The sequence below is a fragment of the Triturus cristatus genome, unplaced genomic scaffold (genome assembly GCF_964204655.1).
Source record: "Triturus cristatus unplaced genomic scaffold, aTriCri1.1 SCAFFOLD_374, whole genome shotgun sequence".
NCBI lineage: Eukaryota > Metazoa > Chordata > Amphibia > Caudata > Salamandridae > Triturus > Triturus cristatus.
This window is the reverse complement of record NW_028188113.1, coordinates 321,606-344,699: the sequence shown is the minus strand read 5'-3', so window position 1 is coordinate 344,699 and position 23,094 is coordinate 321,606. Positions and strand designations below refer to the sequence as shown.

The 23,094-nt window shown below is 44.5% G+C and overlaps 1 protein-coding gene across 1 annotated transcript in view; it reads left to right on the top strand.

Annotated features, from left to right (window-relative positions):
* Positions 1-23,094, top strand: part of LOC146769594 (rho guanine nucleotide exchange factor 11-like) — a gene marked incomplete at its 5' end in the record, with an annotated part of 243,205 nt that overhangs the window by 12,499 nt on the left and 207,612 nt on the right. The window contains 1 exon segment of the mRNA XM_085640490.1: positions 509-594. Coding sequence (XP_085496616.1) covers positions 509-594 — 86 coding nt within the window.

Genomic DNA, 23,094 nt, shown 5'->3' with positions numbered 1-23,094 from the left:
TCAGGGCACAAAAGGCAAAAGGACACAAACACTCAGGACACAGAAGGCAAAAGGCTAAGATAAACCTACAGACTCCATGCATTACCACTTCAGTTTGAAGAAGCTGGAGATGTAGTAAGGCTGGCCTACATCATCTAATATTAAGAGTTCTAAGAAAGGGGACAAAGATTATTTACCTTGGAGCATTATGTAAGTCACACAAAAAGGAAAAATCTGATTGCTGTTTTTTTATCATAGTGGGAATAGGATGGATAAGCAACCAATAGGTGCACCATATTCAGACAAAATCTTACTAGGTAGTACCTTTGTGTGAGGGAATAATAAGCAGGTAAGGTTCTATGCTGATAGTTGATAGTTGTCCACTGTTTTTTCCCCTTTCTCACACCCAGATGTTTTCGACATATGCCTCAAATTTATTTCATCCCTTAGATTGTCATGTGTTGTTATGACCAGAAAATAAATGATCAAAGTCTTCATATTGTTGTTTCCTCTATTTTGCCTGGTTTAGTTGTCTAAGTTTGGAAGATGCCTCTCCTGAGCCCGGGCCCTCAAATCACCATTACCACCAGGCTTCTTCTTCCAATAAAACAACAGGTAAGATTTTTTTTTTAATTCTTATTATTTCCCCTCCCTTCGGTATACATTCAAGTGTAAGTAAGATATTTCTTTGCTACTTCTCTATAGCAAAAGCTATTTCTAGATATTATTTTATTAAATGCTATCCTCTTCTCATGGCCTCCATATTGTACTGCAGTGACACACCTTTTGCTAAAATGTTGGCGGTGATAGAATTTCTAAATCTAAAGCAGAGGGTGTTCTTAGATCAAGGCTTAGCATTATGGACCTCCCTATAAGGGCACTAGTGGCACTTGTCCAGTTTTCTTGCTTTTAGGAAAGCACTTGAGACACACTTACAGTAGACAACAGGGAATAACTAGGACCATCGCCAAGAGTCCCTGGAGCCGTGTGTGGTATATAAATGTGATGATTATGATGTGGTCTTGTCAAGTTGGAGCGACCGACCTGGTGCATGCCCACACAAGATATCATATTAAGTCAATGGGTCTTCTCATGTTGTGGTGTGCATCTGAAACATTGAACAGAGTAGCTGTAAGCATGAAGAATTGTTCTCACCAGCAGTGTTGTTATTTCTGATGTATACCCTGACCAGTGAAAGAGCTTTTACTTATATTGATCATTTAACATCAATACTTGTGACTCATTCGAATAGCTCAGACATATGAAAATTAGGTTAATAAATAAAAAAATAAGTATCTATCTGCAAAAGTGTTGCTTTTATGAAAAAAGAAATGTATTTGTTACTGTGCATGTGATGTATTCAATAAAACAAACTGTTAGGAAAGGAAGTGATCTGTACATCCTATGACTATTTAGTGTCAGCATAAGCTATTCCTGGAGGATGCCAGCTATGCACTTGTGCCTTTCATGTGCTCTAAATTTCTATCAGAATGCAAAATGACTGCTCAGAAAAATAGTTTTTTTGATTTTGCTCCAAGCAGTTAGTTGATATCAAGTCACATGTAGCATTAGAAAAGTAAGCAGTTAAGGTCTTTCGGATCTCTCTCTTAAATGTGCCAATGCCTCTGATGTTCCAAATTGGTTAAAGTATTCCTTTTCTTTAGGTCAGGTATTGTGTTTACTATTGGCTTAAAGTAGGTTTTTCATCATTTGGCATTACATGTCCAGTCCATAATCTCGAAAGGGATACGTTTTTTTCCAAACGTTGAGATGAGATTGTAGTGAATGTGGAACCTTATTTCCTGAAAACTGTGGTTTATCACAGACAACAATTGTACTAGGGGATTGTCACCTAATGAACGACGAGAGGGTGTAGAGCGTCTCTCTAATTTTTCAATGTGCTTGTAGTTCAATGATTAGACTAAACGTGTGTGATATATGGAACTGTCTGGTTTAAATGTAATATTTCTTTTGTTACAAAACCAAGGGTGAGCCCATTGTCTGAAGGCTAAGTTTATGGAATCCACCTCAAGAGTAATGAATTACTTTGTTGTCTGTTGTTTGTTGGGTAACAGCGTTATCTTCCAACATACAAGCTTGTGTTGTTTCTGGAACTACAATGGCCATCTCAGGAGCTTGTTTGCATTGGATACACTGCAGAAAACCAATGATGTTATCCATGTCTATTACTAACCTAATATGAGCCAAGATTGGGCTTTTGTAAGGTTTCAATATATGTCTTAAGTCCAACTAGACAAGTCTACCAATAGTCAAATGTATTTAGAGGATATATCTTTATGTATTCATCTTGTGTGATCAATCTGTAGATACACATTGTTTTTAGTTTTGACAGGTTTTTTAGCAAAATGCTGTCAATTTGGGCCCTATTGGTATTTTGAATCATAGTAACAGGAATACTGCTGCTGTGCTGATCTTTCATGACAACTACAGTTAAGCGCTGTGCGATGCTTCCTTAGAAGAATAAAATCCAGACATTTGTGTTTGCTTGGCTAATGTTTAGCTCCAGTAGCAACACCCTCTCCAAAGCCAATTTTGGAGTGTATTGCACTTAAAGATTCCCTGCGCCCAAGGCATTACAGATGATAATCTTCTCTTTCAGGTGTTCAGCAAAGGACTTCTAGTCCAGTCATTTTCACTATGTTCATTGTTATGTAGTCAGCGAATTACATAGTTTCAGTCACTGTAGCCACTGACCCTTGCAGAGCCTGACTGTTACCTAGCCTTGAAGATTATTTGAAGCAAATGTATTTATTCATTTTCTTTGTAGAACACTTGCCACATGCTGTTGGCATGGTTATACCTTTGCATTAATATATAATTTATTTGCGGCCTACAAAATGACTAACTGTTGCATGCATAGGGATTTATTTAGAGGATTCGATCCTTTCTTGAAAGATAGGTGGCTCAGGTGGGGTCCCAGTTAGAGACTGTTCAAACTTTTAAATGCTCACACTGAAAGCCATCTGTTTACTGGTTCATCTATATCATGTCATTTTGTGCGATGTGTAGTAGCTTGGTTACCTTTTGCACCTATGCGACTATTGTACCACAGGCTTGGCAATTTCACTAGAAAAGTACCTGGACATTATAAAATGTTTTTTAAACTACTTGCGTTCTCTGTGAGGGAACCTATGGAATCCCTCAGTACATGGGTCATGGGAATGTCTTTCGTTTAAGTTTCCAGATTGTGGTTTTCAGAGTTGTTCCAGAAGGTATTAAGGTACTTTACAATGGAGGCATCAGGACTAATCAATCTTGGCATTGATTACTGTAACTGCAATAAAAATCTTGACACTGGTCTAAGAAAGATTTGTCTTGGCATACCGTAGCTAAGAAAATGCCCCTTTGAAGCCGGATTTAATTTGGGTGGGCATGCTGATGTTTGAGTATGCCCAATGTTTTGAACAGTAGGCAGCTGATCACGTGGCATTTATCGAAAAAGCGCAGGTCACCTATCGCTGAGCGAATAGAAAACTGTGGTGAACACTGTAGGTGGCTATAAATGATGGGGCAATCAAGTTCAGACTGTTGCTCTAATGAATGAAGTTGCTGCCTGGCATGATAAAAAGAATCTCAAAGCAGGTGAAGGGCTCATTAGTAGTAAAGAAATGGATCGAAAAGAATAATAATGGAGGGAGTATAGGATGGAATGGGTGCAAACTTCCTGCTATAAATAAAAAAACAAATGACCAAAGCAATACGTAAGATGGTTGGAAACAGAGTGATGATTCTGATGAGGAGGATGATTCTAGGCCTCCTGCATATAAAGCTAGAACAGGGACAGATAGTTCTGGGGCTTGTTCCTGCTCGGGGCCTAACATGGGAGCCAGAGGAGATTGCACTACTGTGCAAGCTCCTATAGTCGTGGTACAAAGAGCACCAAGAGAGGCAGTAATGAAAGCGATACCTAGTACTAGTAGGGATGCCCAACAGTCGATTCATCCCAAAATATAGTAGTGGTTGAACAGTCTCCTAAAGTTATTAACCTTGGCATTTTGAAAATCTAATTTGCTGAAATGTCACAGAGAAACATTGATTTGAACAGACTATTGACATACAATGATGATGAAATGAGATATTTAATTTAAAAAGCATCCACATGAACAAACTAAGCATATGAGGAGTTAAAGGAGCTAGCTGATGAATGCAAAGTGGGCATTAGCAAAATGGAAAATGCGAAACGAAATTATAAAATAGATTTGACTTGTGATGAAATTTAAAAAAATGGGCTTGATTACTTTGAGAAAACAAGGGGCTTGAGTGACTTAAAAAATCCAAAGAGAGAAGGAAGAAAGGAACAGCAAGTACAATGGAAGCAAAGGGAACAGAAGGCAAAGCAAGCGAAACAACAAGTGGTTCAGAAATGAAATGGTTTTGGTGTTTTCTTTGGAGTCTCCAACTAAGTACATAGGGGGAATTTGGTGCATGTTCCATGTTTTCACCACAAACTTCCATAAATTGCTGTAGGAAAAAGAGGTGCATTGGTTGACAAACATGACAGGTGTGGACTGATTTTAATTCATTGTTTGAAATTGTGGTTCCTAGTGACCTGTGGGCAGAGTGGGAGGCAGTGGTTACTTGATCACCTGGAGAACTTGCTACGGTTGCTCCTAATAATGCTCTTCTGAGGAGGTAGCTAATACATCCAGACTGGTGATTAAGTACTTGAAAAAGAGAGTACCTGAAAAGGATATAAATTTGGAAAAGATTTTGAGAACCTCACAGGAGCTGAAGGATTCAGTGTATGCCTTTTATGAGAGGCTCATGCAAATTTTAAAGAAGCTGAGTGGAGTTGGTGATCCAGAGAAAGATCGTGTCAGTGGTTTTGTCTCTGTTTTTTCATGGGTTAGCGCCAGAGCTCAGTAATCATATGCATCAGAGTGAACTATGTTGGCAGGGAAAGTGTATTGATGAGATTTCGAAGCTGGCTAAGTATAGTAGTGATTCCTTTGATGCAAAGCAGAAAAAGATCATGGAGAAGCTCCCAATTGCTGACAAAGCAATTTGAAAAAGGATCTCAGAACCAGATGTGTTCGAATGTGAATTTTGGCCAGTCTGGAATAAATGGGATGAATCAGATGCAGGGTACAGCAATGGGAAATGGAATGCTACAAATGAAAGATGGTGGGGGAGAAATGGTGAAGAAAAATGGGATGAATGTGAATGTTGAGCTGATGAAAAGAAACACTGCTTGCTACTTCTTTGGGAGTATTGGGCCATGGAAACTGGAGTGTCACCAGAATCTAAATAGAATTCAGGGTGATGGTGTTCCCCAGATGCAGAGAAATATGATTGCTCCGGCTGTTACAAATTCTGAGCAGTGTATGCAGAATCAGAAATTATTAAAAATGCCCTTGCCTGCAGCTACAATGTGGCAGCAAAATATCAGAAAAAAATGCTGTATAGTGCAGAATCGTTACAACAAACAAATGATGGACGGAATGCTGACAATGCAGACATTCTCCCCCAGTCAAGAGATCTGGGTTAAATCCATCGTTCTTTTGCCCACTACGCCACCCCAGTTCAGACATGGCCATATGCAAATCAGTCTTGACCCTGTGCCTCATGGGAACAGTCCAGCCCGAACTGCCAAGCCATGTCTTCCCTGGACCGGAATCAAGCATCCTAGGACCGGTTTCTGGCTATCAGCCGTCATCAGCCAGGATAGCTTGACTCCAGTGGCATAGTGAGCACGGGTCCCACGTCTGGGAATACCCATCCCACTTAGGGCGAAAAGCGTTACAACAAAAAAATGATGGACGGAATGCTGACAATGCAGACATTCTCCCCCAGTCAAGAGATCTGGGTTAAATCCATCGTTCTTTTGCCCACTACGCCACCCCAGTTCAGACATGGCCATATGCAAATCAGTCTTGACCCTGTGCCTCATGGGAACAGTCCAGCCCGAACTGCCAAGACATGTCTTCCCTGGACCGGAATCAGTATGAATGTATGACATTGTTCTGCATTCTGTCCATCAATTGTTTTTGCATTTGTTACCCCGAGTGGAAAGGGTATGCCCAGACGTGGGTCCCTTGCTCTCCATGCCACTTGAAATCAAGCAAGCCTGGCTGAAGACGGCTGAAATGCCAGAAACCGGTCCTAGGATGCTTGTTTCCAGTCCAGGGAGAACCTGACTTGGCAGTTTGGGCTGGACTGTTCCCATGAGGCACAGGGTCAAGACTGATTTGCATATGGCTGGGTTCAAACTGGAACGGCATGGTGAGCAAAAAAACGATGGATTTAGGCCCAGATCTCTGTACTGGGGTGAATGTATGACATTGTTCTGCATTCTGTCCATCAATTGTTGTTTTTGCATTTGTCACCCCGAGTGGAAAGGGTATGCCCAGACGTGGGTCCCTTGCTCTCCATGCCACTGGAAATCAAGCAAGCCTGGCTGAAGACGGCTGAAATGCCAGAAACCGGTCCTAGGATGCTTGTTTCCAGTCCAGGGAGAACCTGGCTTGGCAGTTCGGGCTGGACTGTTCCCATGAGGCACAGGGTCAAGACTGATTTGCATATGGCTGGGTTCAAACTGGAACTGCATGGTGCGCAAAAAAACGATGGATTTAGGCCCAGATCTCTGTACTGGGGTGAATGTATGACATTGTTCTGCATTCTGTCCATCAATTGTTGTTTTTGCATTTGTCACCCCGAGTGGAAAGGGTATGCCCAGACGTGGGTCCCTTGCTCTCCATGCCACTGGAAATCAAGCAAACCTGGCTGAAGACGGCTGAAATGCCAGAAACCGGTCCTAGGATGCTTGTTTCCAGTCCAGGGAGAACCTGGCTTGGCAGTTCGGGCTGGACTGTTCCCATGAGGCACAGGCTCAAGACTGATTTGCATATGGCTGGGTTCAAACTGGAACGGCATGGTGAGCAAAAAAACGATGGATTTAGGCCCAGATCTCTGTACTGGGGTGAATGTATGACATTGTTCTGCATTCTGTCCATCAATTGTTGTTTTTGCATTTGTCACCCCGAGTGGAAAGGGTATGCCCAGACGTGGGTCCCTTGCTCTCCATGCCACTGGAAATCAAGCAAGCCTGGCTGAAGACGGCTGAAATGCCAGAAACCGGTCCTAGGATGCTTTTTTCCAGTCCAGGGAGAACCTGGCTTGGCAGTTCGGGCTGGACTGTTCCCATGAGGCACAGGGTCAAGACTGATTTGCATATGGCTGGGTTCAAACTGGAACGGCATGGTGAGCAAAAAAACGATGGATTTAGGCCCAGATCTCTGTACTGGGGTCAATGTATGACATTGTTCTGCATTCTGTCCATCAATTGTTGTTTTCGTATAGTGCAGAATGGCAACAGAATTGATTCATTCTGAATAGTGACTTAGCAGGGAATCATTATTAATGATGGTGCTTGAGGCAAGACTAGGATTGCTTACTTGGAGCAGTCCTGGAGGTAGACGAAAGTGGCCCATATGTTGATGGAGAAATCAAAGCCCGCCCGTTTTTACTTTTTATTGATATGGAGGTACCTTTTCTACAGTTTGTTCTGTGGAAGTCCAAATTTTAGGGATTAGAAATCACAGCAGATGTCCCAGCTAAAAGTGGTCAATTGGACAATATATTTTGTGATTCAAGTGCTGGGAAGAGACTTATTGTGCAAAATGAATTGTGTGACTTATTGTACAATGAATGGTGTTGCAATTGAGCCACAAGATGAAGACTATGGCCATCATTAGGATGGCGGGCGGACATCCCGACGTAAAAAGGGACCATAAGTGCGGCGGTCCCGTGGCTGAGATCAGGATGCGCCCACCACACTGGCGGGCGCATCCTGCATTTTTAACATTGCGGCGGGCGGTGCTTCCAGCACCACCTGCCGCAATGCCAAAAATGCATGTTGTGCATTTGCATGCACAACGTGGCAGGACCCGCGCGGTGCCTACCATGTCGTGCATGCAAATGCAGGGGGGGTACCATAGGTACCCCCCATGTGCACCTCCACCCCCCAAAATTCCTGGGGGCCCGCTACGGGCCCCCAATGGCAAGGACCGCATGCCTTTCCGCCCAGCATGTATCGTAATATGGATGGCGGTGTCTAACAGACACCTCACCATATTAAAACCTTTTCGCCCGGTCGACTCATCAACCGGGCGGAAAAATCCGGCGGACGGTCTTTCCGTCCGCCTGGGTACCCCCTGCCATAGTAATATGTCGGGGGGACATGGCATGCGGGCGGAAGAGAATGTCGGACGGATCGCCACCACAATGCGGGCGGTGGAAATCCGCCCGACATTCTAATTGACCCTTATGTGTTTAAAAAAATCACACAAGGCTAGAGTTTAGTTATTCCCTGCTGTGACAAAAGATGGCCTACCTTTCGATTTAAGACATACTGTCAAAGAAGAGGTATAAGATTACATCTGGACAGAGATTGGGCTAGCAAAAAGTGCCTAGCCAGTTAAAATAAAAGTGAGACCAGATGCAATTTTACCTACAACCAAATAGAATAGTCTTTCAAAAGATCCCGAAGAGGAAATTAAACCAGTGATATAAAAAATGATTGTCTAGGGGATTCTCTGTAAGGTTCTTGGTAGTTCTTGTAACTCTGTAGAGATGGGAAGTAGTAAATGGAGAATTGCTCAGGATCTGCGAAAGATAAACAAAATTGTCATACCATGTTGTCCTGCTACCGACTCCAACAGTGGTTTTGTTCCAAATCCCATCAAATGCAGAATGGCATACATTAGTGACTTATGTTAAGCATTCTTTTCAATTCCTTTGCACAAACAGAGCCATATCAAAGTTCTCGTATGGCGTAGGATTTCGCAAGGGTATACTGAAAGTCCTTCAATTTTTTGTCAAATATGATCTAGAGAATTTAAGGTTACCTTGTAATTCAGTCTTAGTCCAATATATTGGTGATTTGTGTTTGGCATCCATGACAAAGTGGGACTGTAAACTTGGTACGTTTGCTTTGTTAAATCATTTAGCTGACAGTGGCCATAAGGTCTCTCCAAAAAAAGCATTAGTGTAAAAGAGAAGTGATTTATCTTGGATACCAAATCGAAATAGGTGCAAATAAAGTCTTAATATAAGGTTTGTTTGCAATTCTGAGAATGAGCCCACCGACCACCTAAAGGGAGGGTTGGATGTTTTGGGGAATTGTTGGCTACTGACATCAGTGGATTCCAAACGTTTCCCTGATTGCAAAGCTGTCAAGATCTGGTACCAATTGACATTGAATACACTGAAGCATTTAAATAATTGAAAGAGAGTATGACCCAAAGACATGGTGGGGTGATGCACCTCATTGCATATCTTTCAGCCGTATTGGATCCGGTAGCTATAAGTAGGCCAGAGCGGTGAACTCTGCTCTGTTCGCTGAGTTTGCTGAGTTTTCTGCATTCCTCACTCCACGGAGCAAGTGACATTCTGAAAAACTTTACTCCGCATAGCGAAGCTTTTTCCTCGCTTGTGCTCCCCAACGGTAAGTTGGTGAGCGTGGAAAATCCAACACTAGACCACCTCCCAGCAAGATTTCTCACTGCAGGCAGTCGCGGATAGTCGCTAAAATTGCCAAAACGCAGTCATTTTCTCCATGCCAAAAATGAATGCATTGGATTAGCGCACGGCTTGAAGTGGGATGAAAAAACTGTGGGGGGCGGGATGCCTCTCAAAATGGCGTGGCTGATGTAATTGGGACACGGCTTAAAACACGCAAGCTAAAAATCTGTGCTTAGCATAGTGTGCTGCCCCACTGTTAATTTGCTGCTTTTGTCATTGCATCCAGATATATAATACACCAAGTAACATTACACCTACAACAAGCCATGACTATTGGCTTGCAGAGGAGTGTTAGTTCCATATGCTAAAAAAGAATCAACTATGGCTTTGTTGTATATAATATAGAAAATGCTTCAGTTCTGAAATGGTGAGAGTGTGATAGAACTATAACAAGTCACTTTAAAGGTACCTCAAAGGCAGTGAAGGGTGGCACTGCTGCAGAGTTATGATTTTTTTTCTAATGTGGAGGGTGAGGGAAAAAACAGAGAGCCCGATAGTAACGTGTCTCAGCACCTGCTTTTAAAACTGCTGGATCACTTAAACCCTGATTCTATGTAATCACAAATTATCTTAACTGTCTTTAATCCTGTGTAAATTTGATGACACACACATGCTCTCAGCACAGCAGCATGCTGAGACGGTCAAGACCTGCCGGCTGCCGCCCACTACACGCGGAAATCAATACAAACAAGGTTTGCCCCTAGAGAGCACATTGGTCCAGTCACTCTGGGGGCAGGCCAGAAGCATTTAGCAGGGCCGTCATAGGTAGCGCTTTCGCACTATGAAAGATTGATGGCCCTGCTCTGCGGAATCCGGGAGCTCTGCAGGATTTTGATTGGCTGCGCAGCCGCCCTCAGAGATTTTGCGCACACAGGGCCAAGTAAAGCCCAAGTATTTGCCTCCCCCCCCGGCCTTGAGAGTTATTTCCCGCACAAATGGGAAAGATGTCGCCCATTTGTGTGGGAAATAGCCCAATCTGGCAACACTGGTTCTACTGCAGCTTCCCAGAGTGTTCTAGAGAACAACTAGAGCTCTAACCGTCTTACTTATGACAAACGCATGGCACACCTGAAGCCATCTTGATTGGAATAAACTGGTAACATTTAAAACGTTTAATTTAAAAAGTAACAAAATTAGGTGGTTCACTTTGCCATAGAAATTATGATTAGTGCCGCAGACAGAAAAATTAGGGCACATTTTGAGTGACTTCTCAAATCCCCTTCTATTTCATTAAACAATTCTGACTCACAGACTGAAACATCACTTTCAATACCAGCAGCAGTCTTACAGTTAACTCCCTAGTGAGCAGTAGCTTTACTACAGTGATCTAATGAGCAACTAGAGTGCTAACATTCAAAATGTATGGCAAATGTGTGACACTTCTGAATGTCTTCTTGATGGAATCAGAGTAAAAAACTGAAAGCATTTCCTACTGAGGAGACTGCAGTATATGAGGAAATTAGGAAACTTCATAACGAATAAGTCTCCCAAGATGGCCACCAGAGAAAAAGAGCACAAATATCACCCAGATGTAGCCCACGGATAGCCCAATGACAGAAATGTGCAAAACACTTTATATTTTTTGTTTTTTTGCAGTTTTATATAGTGCAGACTGGTCATGTATTGGAGTGCTTTACTTGACCATTGGTTATATCACGCAAGGACTAATTCATTTTGGTTGTAGGCATGGGGAGATTAAGTGGATTGACCAGAATCACAGAATGTCGAGCTGAAGCAGAAACTCCAACCTGGTTCCCCAGTTGCAAAGTCTGGAGCTCTGGAAGTAACACCACATCCTCTCCCCTAAGTGCAACATTTAATCAAATGGTCAACTGGATAAGAAAAATAAAGTGCTTTGTTGCTATTTGGGAACTCAGAAAATATGTCCTCATTTTAGCTTTTTAGAGCACTAACCATAATTTCAATGCAAATAAGATCCTCTAATGTCTAAAATTTCTAAAGGAAATGCTTTAGGTTTTACAGTTATGATTACATCAAGATGGTGTCAGGAATGTCACACTTTTGTGATAAATATAGAATGTTAGCAATCTAGTTGTTTATTAGGATACTGTTGCGAGGCAGAGGTCATGGGCACGGACTCGGAAAATTGAAGGCAGGTTGGAGGGTGCAGAGGCAACAATTTGACCACACTGGGCAGGCAGGAAGGGAAGTGGCAGCACAACAGACGATGGACTGCAATGGAAAAAGGGCAGAGGCAACAAACCAACAATGCAGGACAGGCAAGAGAGGCTGTGGCAATATAATAGACCATTGTGGGCAGAAGCAAGAGGCAGTGGTAGTACAACCGTACTTGCAAACAGACCTGATTCATCCAGGAAACGCCCAATGTTTTTAAGCCCAAATGAAATTTATTTTATCTGTTTCCTGTCTACAATCTCCTCTTTTTCAATGTAAGTCAATGGAGAAAATCAATTCTCAATTTTTGTTTTCAAAATCTCCCTCTTACCAAGTTCACAATGTGAGCAAGTATGGTACATTGGATCATGGAAGGCAGGAGGAATTGGGGTAGGGACATGGACTCGGATAACAGAGTACAGGAAGGACATGGAAAGGTTCCCCCAAACTGACCTTTCAGGGCAGGCATTAAGGTTTGCAGCAGCACAATACACCACACAGGGCATGCGGGACGGCAGTGCAGCACAACAGTCCATCGAAAGCAATAGGGAGGGGACAGGACATGCACATGGACAACAGAGAACAGAGGGGAAAGAGGCAATCGCAGCAAGCTGACCATAATAGATAGACAGGAGAGAAAGCTGTGGCATAACGGACCATAAAGGGCAGGAGGGAGGAATCAGGTGCATTTCAATGGAACAGACAAGCCAGGACGTAGGAAATAGGGGTCTGCACTTGTAAAACAGAGGGCAGGGGACAAGGGGGCAGGAGCAGCAAGCTGACCATGGAGGTCAGGGAGGATGGGCACCAGAAGCACAACACACCATAGAGGGCAAAAGTGAGACTATAATGGCATGCACACAGACCATCAAGGGATGGTGGGAGGTGGTCAGGAGCAGCTAGCTGACCAAACAGGGATGTTGGGAGGGGCTGTGACAGCACAGAAGACCATGCATGGCAAGCGGGAGGGTTAGTGGCAGCACAATGGCCATGATGGGCAAGAAGAAGGGGGCAGAGGCATGCACAAAGACCATGGAGGATAGAAGAGAGGGTGTGAGAAAGTATCCTCTTTATGCATGGTTGCCCCCACTTTTTGCTGAATTTCTGATGTACTTTGACTGAGTGTGTCCTGGGCTCTTGCTAATCAGGTACCCAGGGCCTATGTTCTTTCCCTAAAACTGCATTGAAGCCGAAAGCCAATTGGCATCTCTGGCCACAGGTCAGCCCCTGGTAAATGGTACTACAGGTAGCCAGGGTACTGCGACCAGAAAAGGCCTCTAAGGGCTGCCGCACTTATTGTGCCACCCTTAGAGGTCCTGTACCTTTACACACACACACACACACACTGCCTTTGCAGGCTGCGTGTTTTAGTACAGAACAAAGTGAAGAGTCGACATGACATACATCTCTGTGTGCCATTCCTACAACCCACTGTCCTGGCACAGATCAGTCACCCCTGTAGCTGGGTGCACTATACCAGTGGTGAGGGTACAGGTGCATAAGCCCTGTACCCCTACAGTGTCTAAGTCCATTCTTAGACATTGTAAGTGCAGTGCTGCCATTAAGAGTATATGGTGCTGGGAGTTTGTGATTCCGAACTCCACAGCATCATAATGGCTACAGAAAACTGAGAAGCTTGGTATCAAACTTCTCAGCACATTAAACCCACAATGATGGCAGTGTGGGATTTCATGAAAAATGCACACAGAGGGCATCTTGGAGATGCCCCCTGAAAACTAACCCACCACTAGTGTCCAGACTGAGTGGCTGCTTTCAGCAGCCACCGCCAGACATGTTTCTGGACCCCTGGGTTGCGAGCCTGCTGCTCTCTGGGGCCTGAAACAATGCGCATCCTGGGACAAGGTGCCAAGCCTCCTCCCCCCGGATGGGCAGGGTTCACGAAGGGGAAGCTTCAAAGGCTTGCTGCCTTTGTGAGCTTCCCCAGGCCACTTGCTGCTCTCAGCAACTGGTCCCCACTGGTTCTGACCCCCACTTTGGGTGGGAGAACTGGTGGGAAAAACAAGTGAGAAAGAGAGGTGTGCCCACCTCTGCCAACTCCACCCCTCAGGTGGGGGAGGCGACGTGAAGCACAACTCTCAGTCCACTCCATCTTGAAGATGGGGGCACCCAGCCAACCAGGGTCAGGCTCATATTCCCCTCCCACTGGAGGGTGGCATAATAGGGGGTGTACCCACCCCAGGGAAGGGACCCATTGGTCCCTGCCTTTTACCTACCTGTAACGCTCCTAAATCTAGTATTTAGGGGCACAACTGAACCTTGCTTCCTCAGACAAGAAGAAACTACAAGAAGAATAAGAAGGACTGAACAGCCGTGCAGCAGCTAATAAGAGGAAGACGCCCACTGACTTGGCACCAGCCCTACCGGCCTGTCTTCCCCCTTGAACTCTTGTGAAATCCCGGTGTGTCCTGCAGCCAGAAACCTCAAAAACCCCTGAGGACCTGCCTGCTTTCAAGCTCAAAAACTTTGTCTCCCGTGAACACTGGATTTGTTCATCTGCAACCTCTGGCTCCGGCCAGACACAGCGAATCCGCCCAACTCTGCAGCCGCCATCCACGGCCTGAGCTCGAATGGGCAAACACCACGAGGAGGTCACCCTGGCGATCCTGACCCGAGATCCGGTGACCCCTGACCTGCCTCAAGCTCCAGCCGACACCTGTTGCCTAAATCCGGAAGGTCCCCCTAACCGTGGCCATGAGCTGGTAAGACGAAACGACCCCAAAAGGCCCCCCTGCACCCGACGCCACATGGCTTTGTGTGCCCAAAGCGACGGTGCCTAACTAACCCCTAACTTCCCAACTTACCTCTCGAAGTGGTGGTTGCACCCAGAAGACCTTTGTCCCCAAGCCTGCAGTGCCATCGCAAACCGGAGGTTCCCCATTGAACACAAAAAGGGCGCCCAACATCGAAACAGCAGCCTGTTCCCGGCCGACCTAGTGCTGCTGAGGGTTCACCTTTGGTGCTACTTTGTTTCCCCATTTGCCCTGAGCGAAAGTCCAGGAGCTTTACTCCCACAACCAAGTGGCCTGCTTGCCAGCAGCTACCAACCGGAGGCTCCCTATCCCCCATTGGATAACATTGGACCTCAGCACTCTGCACCCGGCCACCATAGTGCCACTGAGGGTTTAACTAGAAGGGCATCCTTGACCCTGGGGGACCCCTGAGTCTACCCCAGAACCTCAACTCCCACTACCAAATACTTACCTCAAAACTGATAACACTGTTTTCCTCCAAAGGATAACATTGACTGTTTTTCTGTGAAAAGTTTGTAAGTGTGGAGTTTGAGAAACTAAAGCAATTCTTTAAAATTGCTTAATCTAACAAAAACAATTGTACTTACCTGTTTTCAGGAAATGTTCCAGAGTAGCATCTAGGTATACTACTCTGTGTAAGCCTAGTAATCTCAAAAGTTGCTCACCTTCTATTTTACTAAAAAAGCCTATTCAAGTATATGTACTGCATTTCCTAAGTTTTGCTTTTATCTGCATCCATACTGTAGATCAAACCAAAGTGCATATACAATTATCATTCAAACTGTATTTCAATCGCATTACTACTGTAAAGTATTTATTGCTTATCTGTGCCAGGCTTGCTTGGTTCTAGAAAATTAAATAACTAAAAAAATATTTTGATCCGAAAACAATTGGTCTGAAGTTCAGTCTGTGAGTGTGTGAATTGATTTGCTGAGTGAGGGTTGAAAATAAATACTTAACACTGTCCACTGATACTGCCTTACTGCTCGACCACACTACCATAAACAGAGAGTGAGGTGCTATCTAACTTTACCTCTGCCTACCTTTGGGGTTCCACTGGACTCTGTGCACACTATACCTCACTTTGGTATAGTATATACAGAGCCAGCTTCCTACATTGGTGGATCAGCGGTGGGATATTCAACTTTGCATTTGTTGGACTACTTGGTAACCACCTGCTCACATGACAGAACTCTTAAATTGTCTTTAGAATTCTGATTTCTCAAATTGGCATTTTTACAAAATTACTAAAAGTCTTGTTAGGGTTTTGGTTAACTCCCTTTAGAATTTTAGAAAACTAAAAGACACTTAAGCTAGGGTTAGAGGGGTTAGAAGTTTTTTTTTAACAATGTCTCAAATCAAGAACCCAGCGGTTAGTAAAAATAACCACAATGAGATAGAGGACTTGGTTTAGGAGCTCGACCTCACCCCTTACCGTCACTTGTTTTTCAAGGAGGTAAGGTTCCTATGTAAACTTAAAAACATAGCCATGGGTCCCCATCCCACCAAACAAAAGCTCCAGGATCTGTTGGCTGGGTATGCAAAGGGCCACCCATCTGTAAATGGTGAAGACCAGTCAGAAGAGGAAGAAGAGGGAGAGGATGACCAGTTAGATCAACCTCTCCACTTCCTAGGGAGAAAAGGGTCCAAGTACCCTTGACTCCAAGAATCAACCTCTCAGTACCTAGATCCCACACAGGTGGCTCAGGTACCACTGAGGACATTGAGGACAGCCTCAATGAGGAGGACAGCCTTTTAGTAAGGCTGACCAAAAGATTAGATCTATAGACCAGGTTGCTGGCTCTAGAAAGAGAGACAGCAGAAATGGACCTAGCACCCGTCAATGGTGGCAGCAATATGCTTAATAAGGATACAGAGCAATCTTATGATCCTAAAATCCCCAAAGGGATTGCCCCTAAATATGAAGAGAGTAATTATATCACGAAATAGTTCACAGCCTTTGAGAGGGCTTGTGAAATGAGAAAAGTGTAGAAGTCACACTGGGGGGGAAACTCCTTTTGGAACTGTTCTCTTGTACCTGTAGAGACAGACTCCTGACCCTTATAGGGGCAGATGCTTTGTCTTATGACTAAATCTGATTGAGGGATTTGGACTCACAACTGAGGAATACAGAATTTGATTCAGGGGGGCTCACAAAACCCCAAACCAATCATGAATTGACTTTTTTAGACTACTCAGTTAAAACACTAGATTGTTGGTTAACCGGACACAATGCTCATGATTTCAATGGACTTTACAATCTGTTTATGAAGGAACATATTTTAAGTAATTGCACTAATGAAAAGTTACATCAGCATTTGGTAGACCTAGGTCTAATTTCTCGCCAAGAATTGGGAAAGAAGGCAGACCGCTGGGTCAAGGCAAGGGTGACAAAAACAACCACTGGGGGTGACCAAAAGAAAGGGGTTACAAAACCTCACCAGGGGAAAGGTGGTGAGAATCCCCAAGATAAGAAGGCCCGAGTGTTCTAAAGGGCCCCAAAAACTTGCACAGGAGGGTGAGTCTCAAACCTCTTCCCAGTCCATTAATATGTACAGGGTAAATGACTTTGATCCTTTAAAGGCCTGGTGTAACAACTGTAAGAAGTTGGGACACTTAACTGGAGATGCTGCTTGCCCAAACAAGAAGGCCCCTAGTCCTACTACAGCTCGTCCTGGAATAACAAGTCCCCAGATGGGATCAACAGTGTGCCAAGAGCAAATCGGGTTGCACACTGAAGCAGTTCTAGTTTCAAAAGAGGAAGTTGAGTTTGCCACTGTAGCTGTGTGGCCACCCAACTTAAAAAATACTTACAATACCCTTGGATTAATGGAACTAGGATAGAAGCTCTGAGGGATACAGGTGCCAGTGTCACTATGGTGAGAGGCACACTGGTTTCCACTGAGCAATACTTGATTGGGAGAACTTACCCAGTTACCAATGCTGACAGTGTTACCACTAACCATGCAATGGCTATGGTGACTTAAACTGGGGGGGGGGGGGGGTGTTACTGGCCTGAAACAGGTAATGGTCTCACCAAAGCTTCCAGCTGCATGTCTGCTTGACAATGACCTGGAAACCTTAACATGGGCTGAGGTTGAACTGAAAACCCATGTAGCAATGCTAGATATCCCTGAATTGGTGTGTGTAAAACCAAGATCACAGAGCAAGAGACAGGGTGAAAAAGAAGTGTTGGAGCCTGAAAGTATGGCCCAACCTTCCAAGAGAAAAGGTAAGAAAACTGGGGAACCAGCTTCTGTACAGCAAAAGGATTAGGACCCCTCTCCTCAGGTAGAGGACTTGGACATCCCAGAAGGAACTGAGCACATGGAGCTTGACCCTAACCAGGTTGATCTCTTAGGCCCAGGGGGACCCTCCAGGGAAGAGCTGTGCCTTGGACAGCAGGACTGCCCAACTTTTGAAAGCCTGAGGCAGGAAGCTTCTGCACAGTAAAAGGGAGATGTCAGTGGTACCCACAGAGTTTATTGGGAAGAGGGACTACTGTACACTGAGGCCAGAGACCCCAAACCTGTAGCCACAAGGAGAGTGGTAGTGCCTCAGATGTACAGGGAGTTTATTCTAACTTTAGCTCATGACATCACCCTTGCTGGACATCTGGGCCAAACCAAGACTTGGGAAAGACTAGTTAGCCACTTTTACTGGCCCCATATGCACCAAAAAGTAAAGGAGGTTGTCAGCACCTGTGTCACCTATCAGGCTAGTGGCAAGACAGGTGGCCCCTCAAAGGCCCCCCTGATACCACTACCTGTGGAGGGGGTTCCCTTTGAAAGTGTATGTGTGGACATAGTGGGTCCACCTGAACCTCCCACAGCATCAGGGAACACATTCATTCTAGTGGTAGTGGATCATGCCACTAGGTACCCTGAACCAATTCCCCTTAGGACTACTACAGCTCCTGCAGTAGCCGAGGCCCTCATTGGTGTCGTCACCAGGTTAGGGTTTCCAAAGGAGGTGGTTTCAGACAGAGGTTCCAACTTCATGTCGGCTTACCTAAAACACATGTGGAAAGAGTGTGGAGTGCAGTACAAGTTTACTATACCCTATCACCCACCAACCAATGGCCTTGTTGAGAGATTCAACAAGACATTGAAAGGCATGATTGCGGGGCTCCCTGAAAAACTCAAAAGGAGATGGGATGTCCTCTTACCCTGCCTGCTTTTCGCTTACAGAGAAGTGACACAGAAGGGAGTAGGGTTTTCCCCCTTTGAACATCTGTTTGGCCATCTTGTGAGGGGACCACTCTGTCTTGTAAAAGAGGGTTGGGAGAAGACTCTCCAAGAACCCAAACAAGATATTGTGGGCTATGTGCTTGGCCTAAGGTCCAGAATGGTTGAGTACATGGAAAAGGCATTCAAAAATCTTTAGGCCTGACAGGAGCTTCAGAAGCACTGGTATGACCAAAAAGCTGCACTGGTTGAATTTCAACCTAGGCAAAAGGTGTGGGTTTTGGAGCCAGTGCCACCAAGGGCTCTCCAGGACAGATGGAGTGGCCCTTACCCTATCCTAGAAAAAAAGAGTGAGGTCACCTACTTTGGTGACCTGGGCACAAGCGGGACACCCAAAAGGTTATCCATGTGAACTGCCTGAAACTCTACCATTACAGGGCTGACATCACCATGCTGATGGTGACTGATGAGGATAAGGAGACAGAGAGTGAACCTCTCCGTGACCTCCCCTCATACAGCCCAAAAGATGGGTCAGTAGATGGAGTTGTCTTTTCAGACACCCTCTCTGCCCAACAGCAGACTGATTGCAAGCAAGTCTTGCAGCAGTATGCTAAGCTCTTTTCCTTGACCCCTGGCCAGAAAAACTGGTGTACCCATGATGTAGACACTGGGGACAGTTCACTTGTCAAAAACAAAATCTATCGACAGTCTGATCAAGTCAAGGAAAGCATCAGAGCAGAAGTCAGCAAGATGCTGGAGGTAGGGGTTATTGAACTCTCTGAGAGCTCCTGGACCAGCCCAGTGGTTCTAGTCCCCAAACCTCATCCACAGGGTGGAAAGAGAGAAATGAGGTTCTGTGTGGACTATAGAGGACTCAACTCTGTCACCAAGACAGATGCTCACCCTATCCCAAGAGCAGATGAGTTGATAGACAAATTGGGTACAGCCACATTTCTAAGTACCTTTGACTTAACTGCAGGGTACTGGCAAATTGGCATGGTCCAGGAGCAAAAGAAAAGACAGAATTCTCCACACCTGACGGGCATTATCAGTTTACTGGTATGCCCTTTGGTTTAAAGAATGCCCCTGCCACCTTCCAGAGGTTGGTGAACCAAGCCCTTGCTGGATTGGCATCCTTTAGTGCAGCTTATCTAGATGATATTGCTGTTGTTAGCTCCACCTGGCAGGATCATCTGATTCACCTTGGGAAGGTTTTAAATGCCCTGCAAACTGCAGGCTGAACTACCAAGGCACCCAAATGCCAGATAGGGCAGGGAACTGTGGTGTACTTGGGCCACCTTGCTGGTGGAGGCCAGGTACAACCCTTACAGCCCAAGATCCAGGCCATCCTGGACTGGGCAGCTCCAACAACCAAACCCAAGTCAGGGCATTCCTTGGCTTGACTGAGTACTACAGGAGGTTTCTGAAGGTATATGGGTCCATTGTGGTTCCCCTCACAGAACTCACCTCCAAGATCATGCCCAAAAATGTAAACTGGACAGTTAGTTGTCAAAAGGCTTCTGACACCCTGAAAGAGGCTATGATGCCTCTGAGCTAGGGATAGGAGTTGTCCTATCCCAGACCAATGATGAAGGCAAAGACCAACCTGTTGCTTTTATAAGCAGAAGGCCTCTCCCCAGGGAGCAGCGTTGGAATGCAATTGAGAGGGAAGAAGCTGAGACCATACTTGTAAGGTACTCACTTCCTAGTTCAAACTGATCACAGACCTCTGAGATGGCTAATTCAAATGGAAGGTGAAAATCCTAAACTGTTGGGGTGGTCTATCTCACTACAGGGAATGGACTTTGTAGTGGAACACAACCTGGGACTGCCAATGCAGATGGACTTTCCAGGTTCTTTCACTCATACAAAACCAGAGAAATTCAGCAGTTTTAGTTAGCTGACCTAACAATAACTCACGCTCCTGCAATGCACTGCTGATGACTTCACATATTACATCACTCATGACATGGTGAGTGACATGACATCTCAAATGACATCACTGATGACATCCCGGATTACATTATCCCGTGACTGGGAGTGTTTCTAAAAAGTTTAAGAATGTGATATATATATATGATGATTCTGTCAGTGTGTGACTGACTGTATAAGAGAGTGATTATACGTGTCTGGGTGAATGTATGGGTGAGTGACTAATCTGTGGGAATGTCTGTATCAGATCAATGCCTGGTGGTCACACAACACACAGACACTCTGTCACCCATACAGGTACTCAGACAACCAATCAATAGCCCATACAGATACTCATGTACCTATTCACCAACCCATGCAGCCACTTACACACCAACTGACAGACTGATACAGACTTTCACACAGATTAGTCACTCACCCATACGTTCAACCAGATTCCTCCTAACTGTTGAAAGAAGTTCAGTCAACCTGACGGATCTGCTGCATAAAGATGAGGGTTATGGTGAACAGTCTTCAACAAGCTGTCAATGCTGGGAAGGGGTAGTGTTACACCCCACCTCACTGTGTTCACAGATGGTGCATTTGCTAAACCCTAAAAGGACATTTTATGACTTTTTAAAAAATAAAAGGAAAACTGGCAAGTGTCTCCTACCCATCTTCTAGTTATGCTGAATTCGGTAAAAGTGCTAGGAGTCAGACATCTGCAGTTGGTATGTAGAACCCTGCATTTTACCCCGAACTCAGTACACAATGGTTAGTGTTTTACACTGTGAGATTGTTATACACTATTTGAGATTTCTCTCATAGCATATTTCAGCTGCCATAGTTGTGTTTATAAAAAGTGTATCAGGAAAATATTCCTTTTCCAGGTTGTTAACATGAGTCTGAAAAAACAAGCATTGCAGTCGAGCACACATTTGATTTAGCAGCACCGTTTAAACTAGTGGCCTGCTTTCTCGGCCTGCGCCCGCATTCTGATTCATTTAGTCCACAAGCAATGACCAAGTTAGTATACAACCGGACTTGTAATATAGGTAACATTAGAAAAATACATATGCAAGCCTTGCAACACAGTGCAAAGGAGAACCTTTTATACAAAGAGCGGAAATCAACTCTATCTCGCCTTTGTGATACAAGAGGGCATATTTACTAGAAAGTGGCGAATCGTGTTGTTAAGCCAAGAAGGCTAACAACACACTTTGTCATTTTAGAAACACAGCGCTGCACTGTATTTATAAGAATACGGTACAGCCCTGCGTTTCCCCCTGCGCTGGTATTAAATTAAGCTGCCTAGTGCCATGCATGCACCCTTTCACCATAGTGCAAGGGTGCCCTTGTTGAGGGGAAGATTGTTTATGTGCAGGAAGGTCCCCCTTCCTGCACATAAACAATCTTTAAATGCCGTTTTGTAACTTCTATGTGTGCTGCTTAATGAAGAACACATAGAAGTTGCAAAACGGCATTTTATTTAAAATTATTGTTATTGTGCAGGAAGGGGGATATTCCTGCTGGTAAACAAACATTGGCATTTTGCAGTTTCCATGTGTGCTGCACAATGCAGCACACATGGAAACAGCAAAAACAAGGAGAAATAAAGCATTTTTCCTAATTTCACCTGTTGAAGACCAGATTTTTCCTGATCTTAATTTTGGCACTGCCTCCTATTTATGCTGCTCTTCTAAATAGGGGGCAGCGTCAAAATCAATGGGTGTTGTGGTGGAACGCCCACCACAACACCCATTGCCCACCCCTTTCACGCTAAGTGCAGCGTGAGAGAGTGCCTTAATTGCAAGGCAGCATTAAGCCACGTTAAGTTGCTTAACGCTGCCTTGTAAATAAAACAAACCTCCCATCACCATTAAAACATCACTAAAAGAGACGTGGTTGCAATAGGGGCTTGTAAATACGCCACTAAGTCTCCTTGGACTGCCTCAAAGAGCACCTTTTATTTTGAAGATTGAGACCATAGTTGCATAAATGCATAAAACACAAACGTAGTTTATAATGGCTGAGAACTGTAGCCCAAAGCAGTTCACATATTTCTCCATCATGCATTGATATAAATATAGATGATGACCAGCTGTTGTAGCTAGATCATTTGTCACTGCTTTAGTTGTGAGATACACAAGTAGTATTAACATGAAGGGTTGTCTTGAGAATATGTATGGTCACTATGGGCACACATAACATTTTTTCCTCTTGTCTGGCACCTAGTTAATCCTTTGACTCGGAGCAATCTATCTCTGCACTTTGCGAACAACCAGCAGTGTGACCGCCAAGTGCGAGTGTTGCAGTGGCTGTCAACAGTAAGCCGTCATGAAGAGCTTCTGGACTCTGAAAGGTAGGCGAATGCTTCTGCTGTAGCAGTCTATTCTATAATCTATAAAGTGTCTACAGTTGTAGGAATTCACAGCCTAATAGGATATTGTCTCAAAGCATTTGGCACCATAACCCTTCTGTGGGAATCCATGCTTGCTTCCATGTTACCTACCCATTACAAACAAAATACTTCCCAATGAACTATACATTTCCAAAATGTATTGATT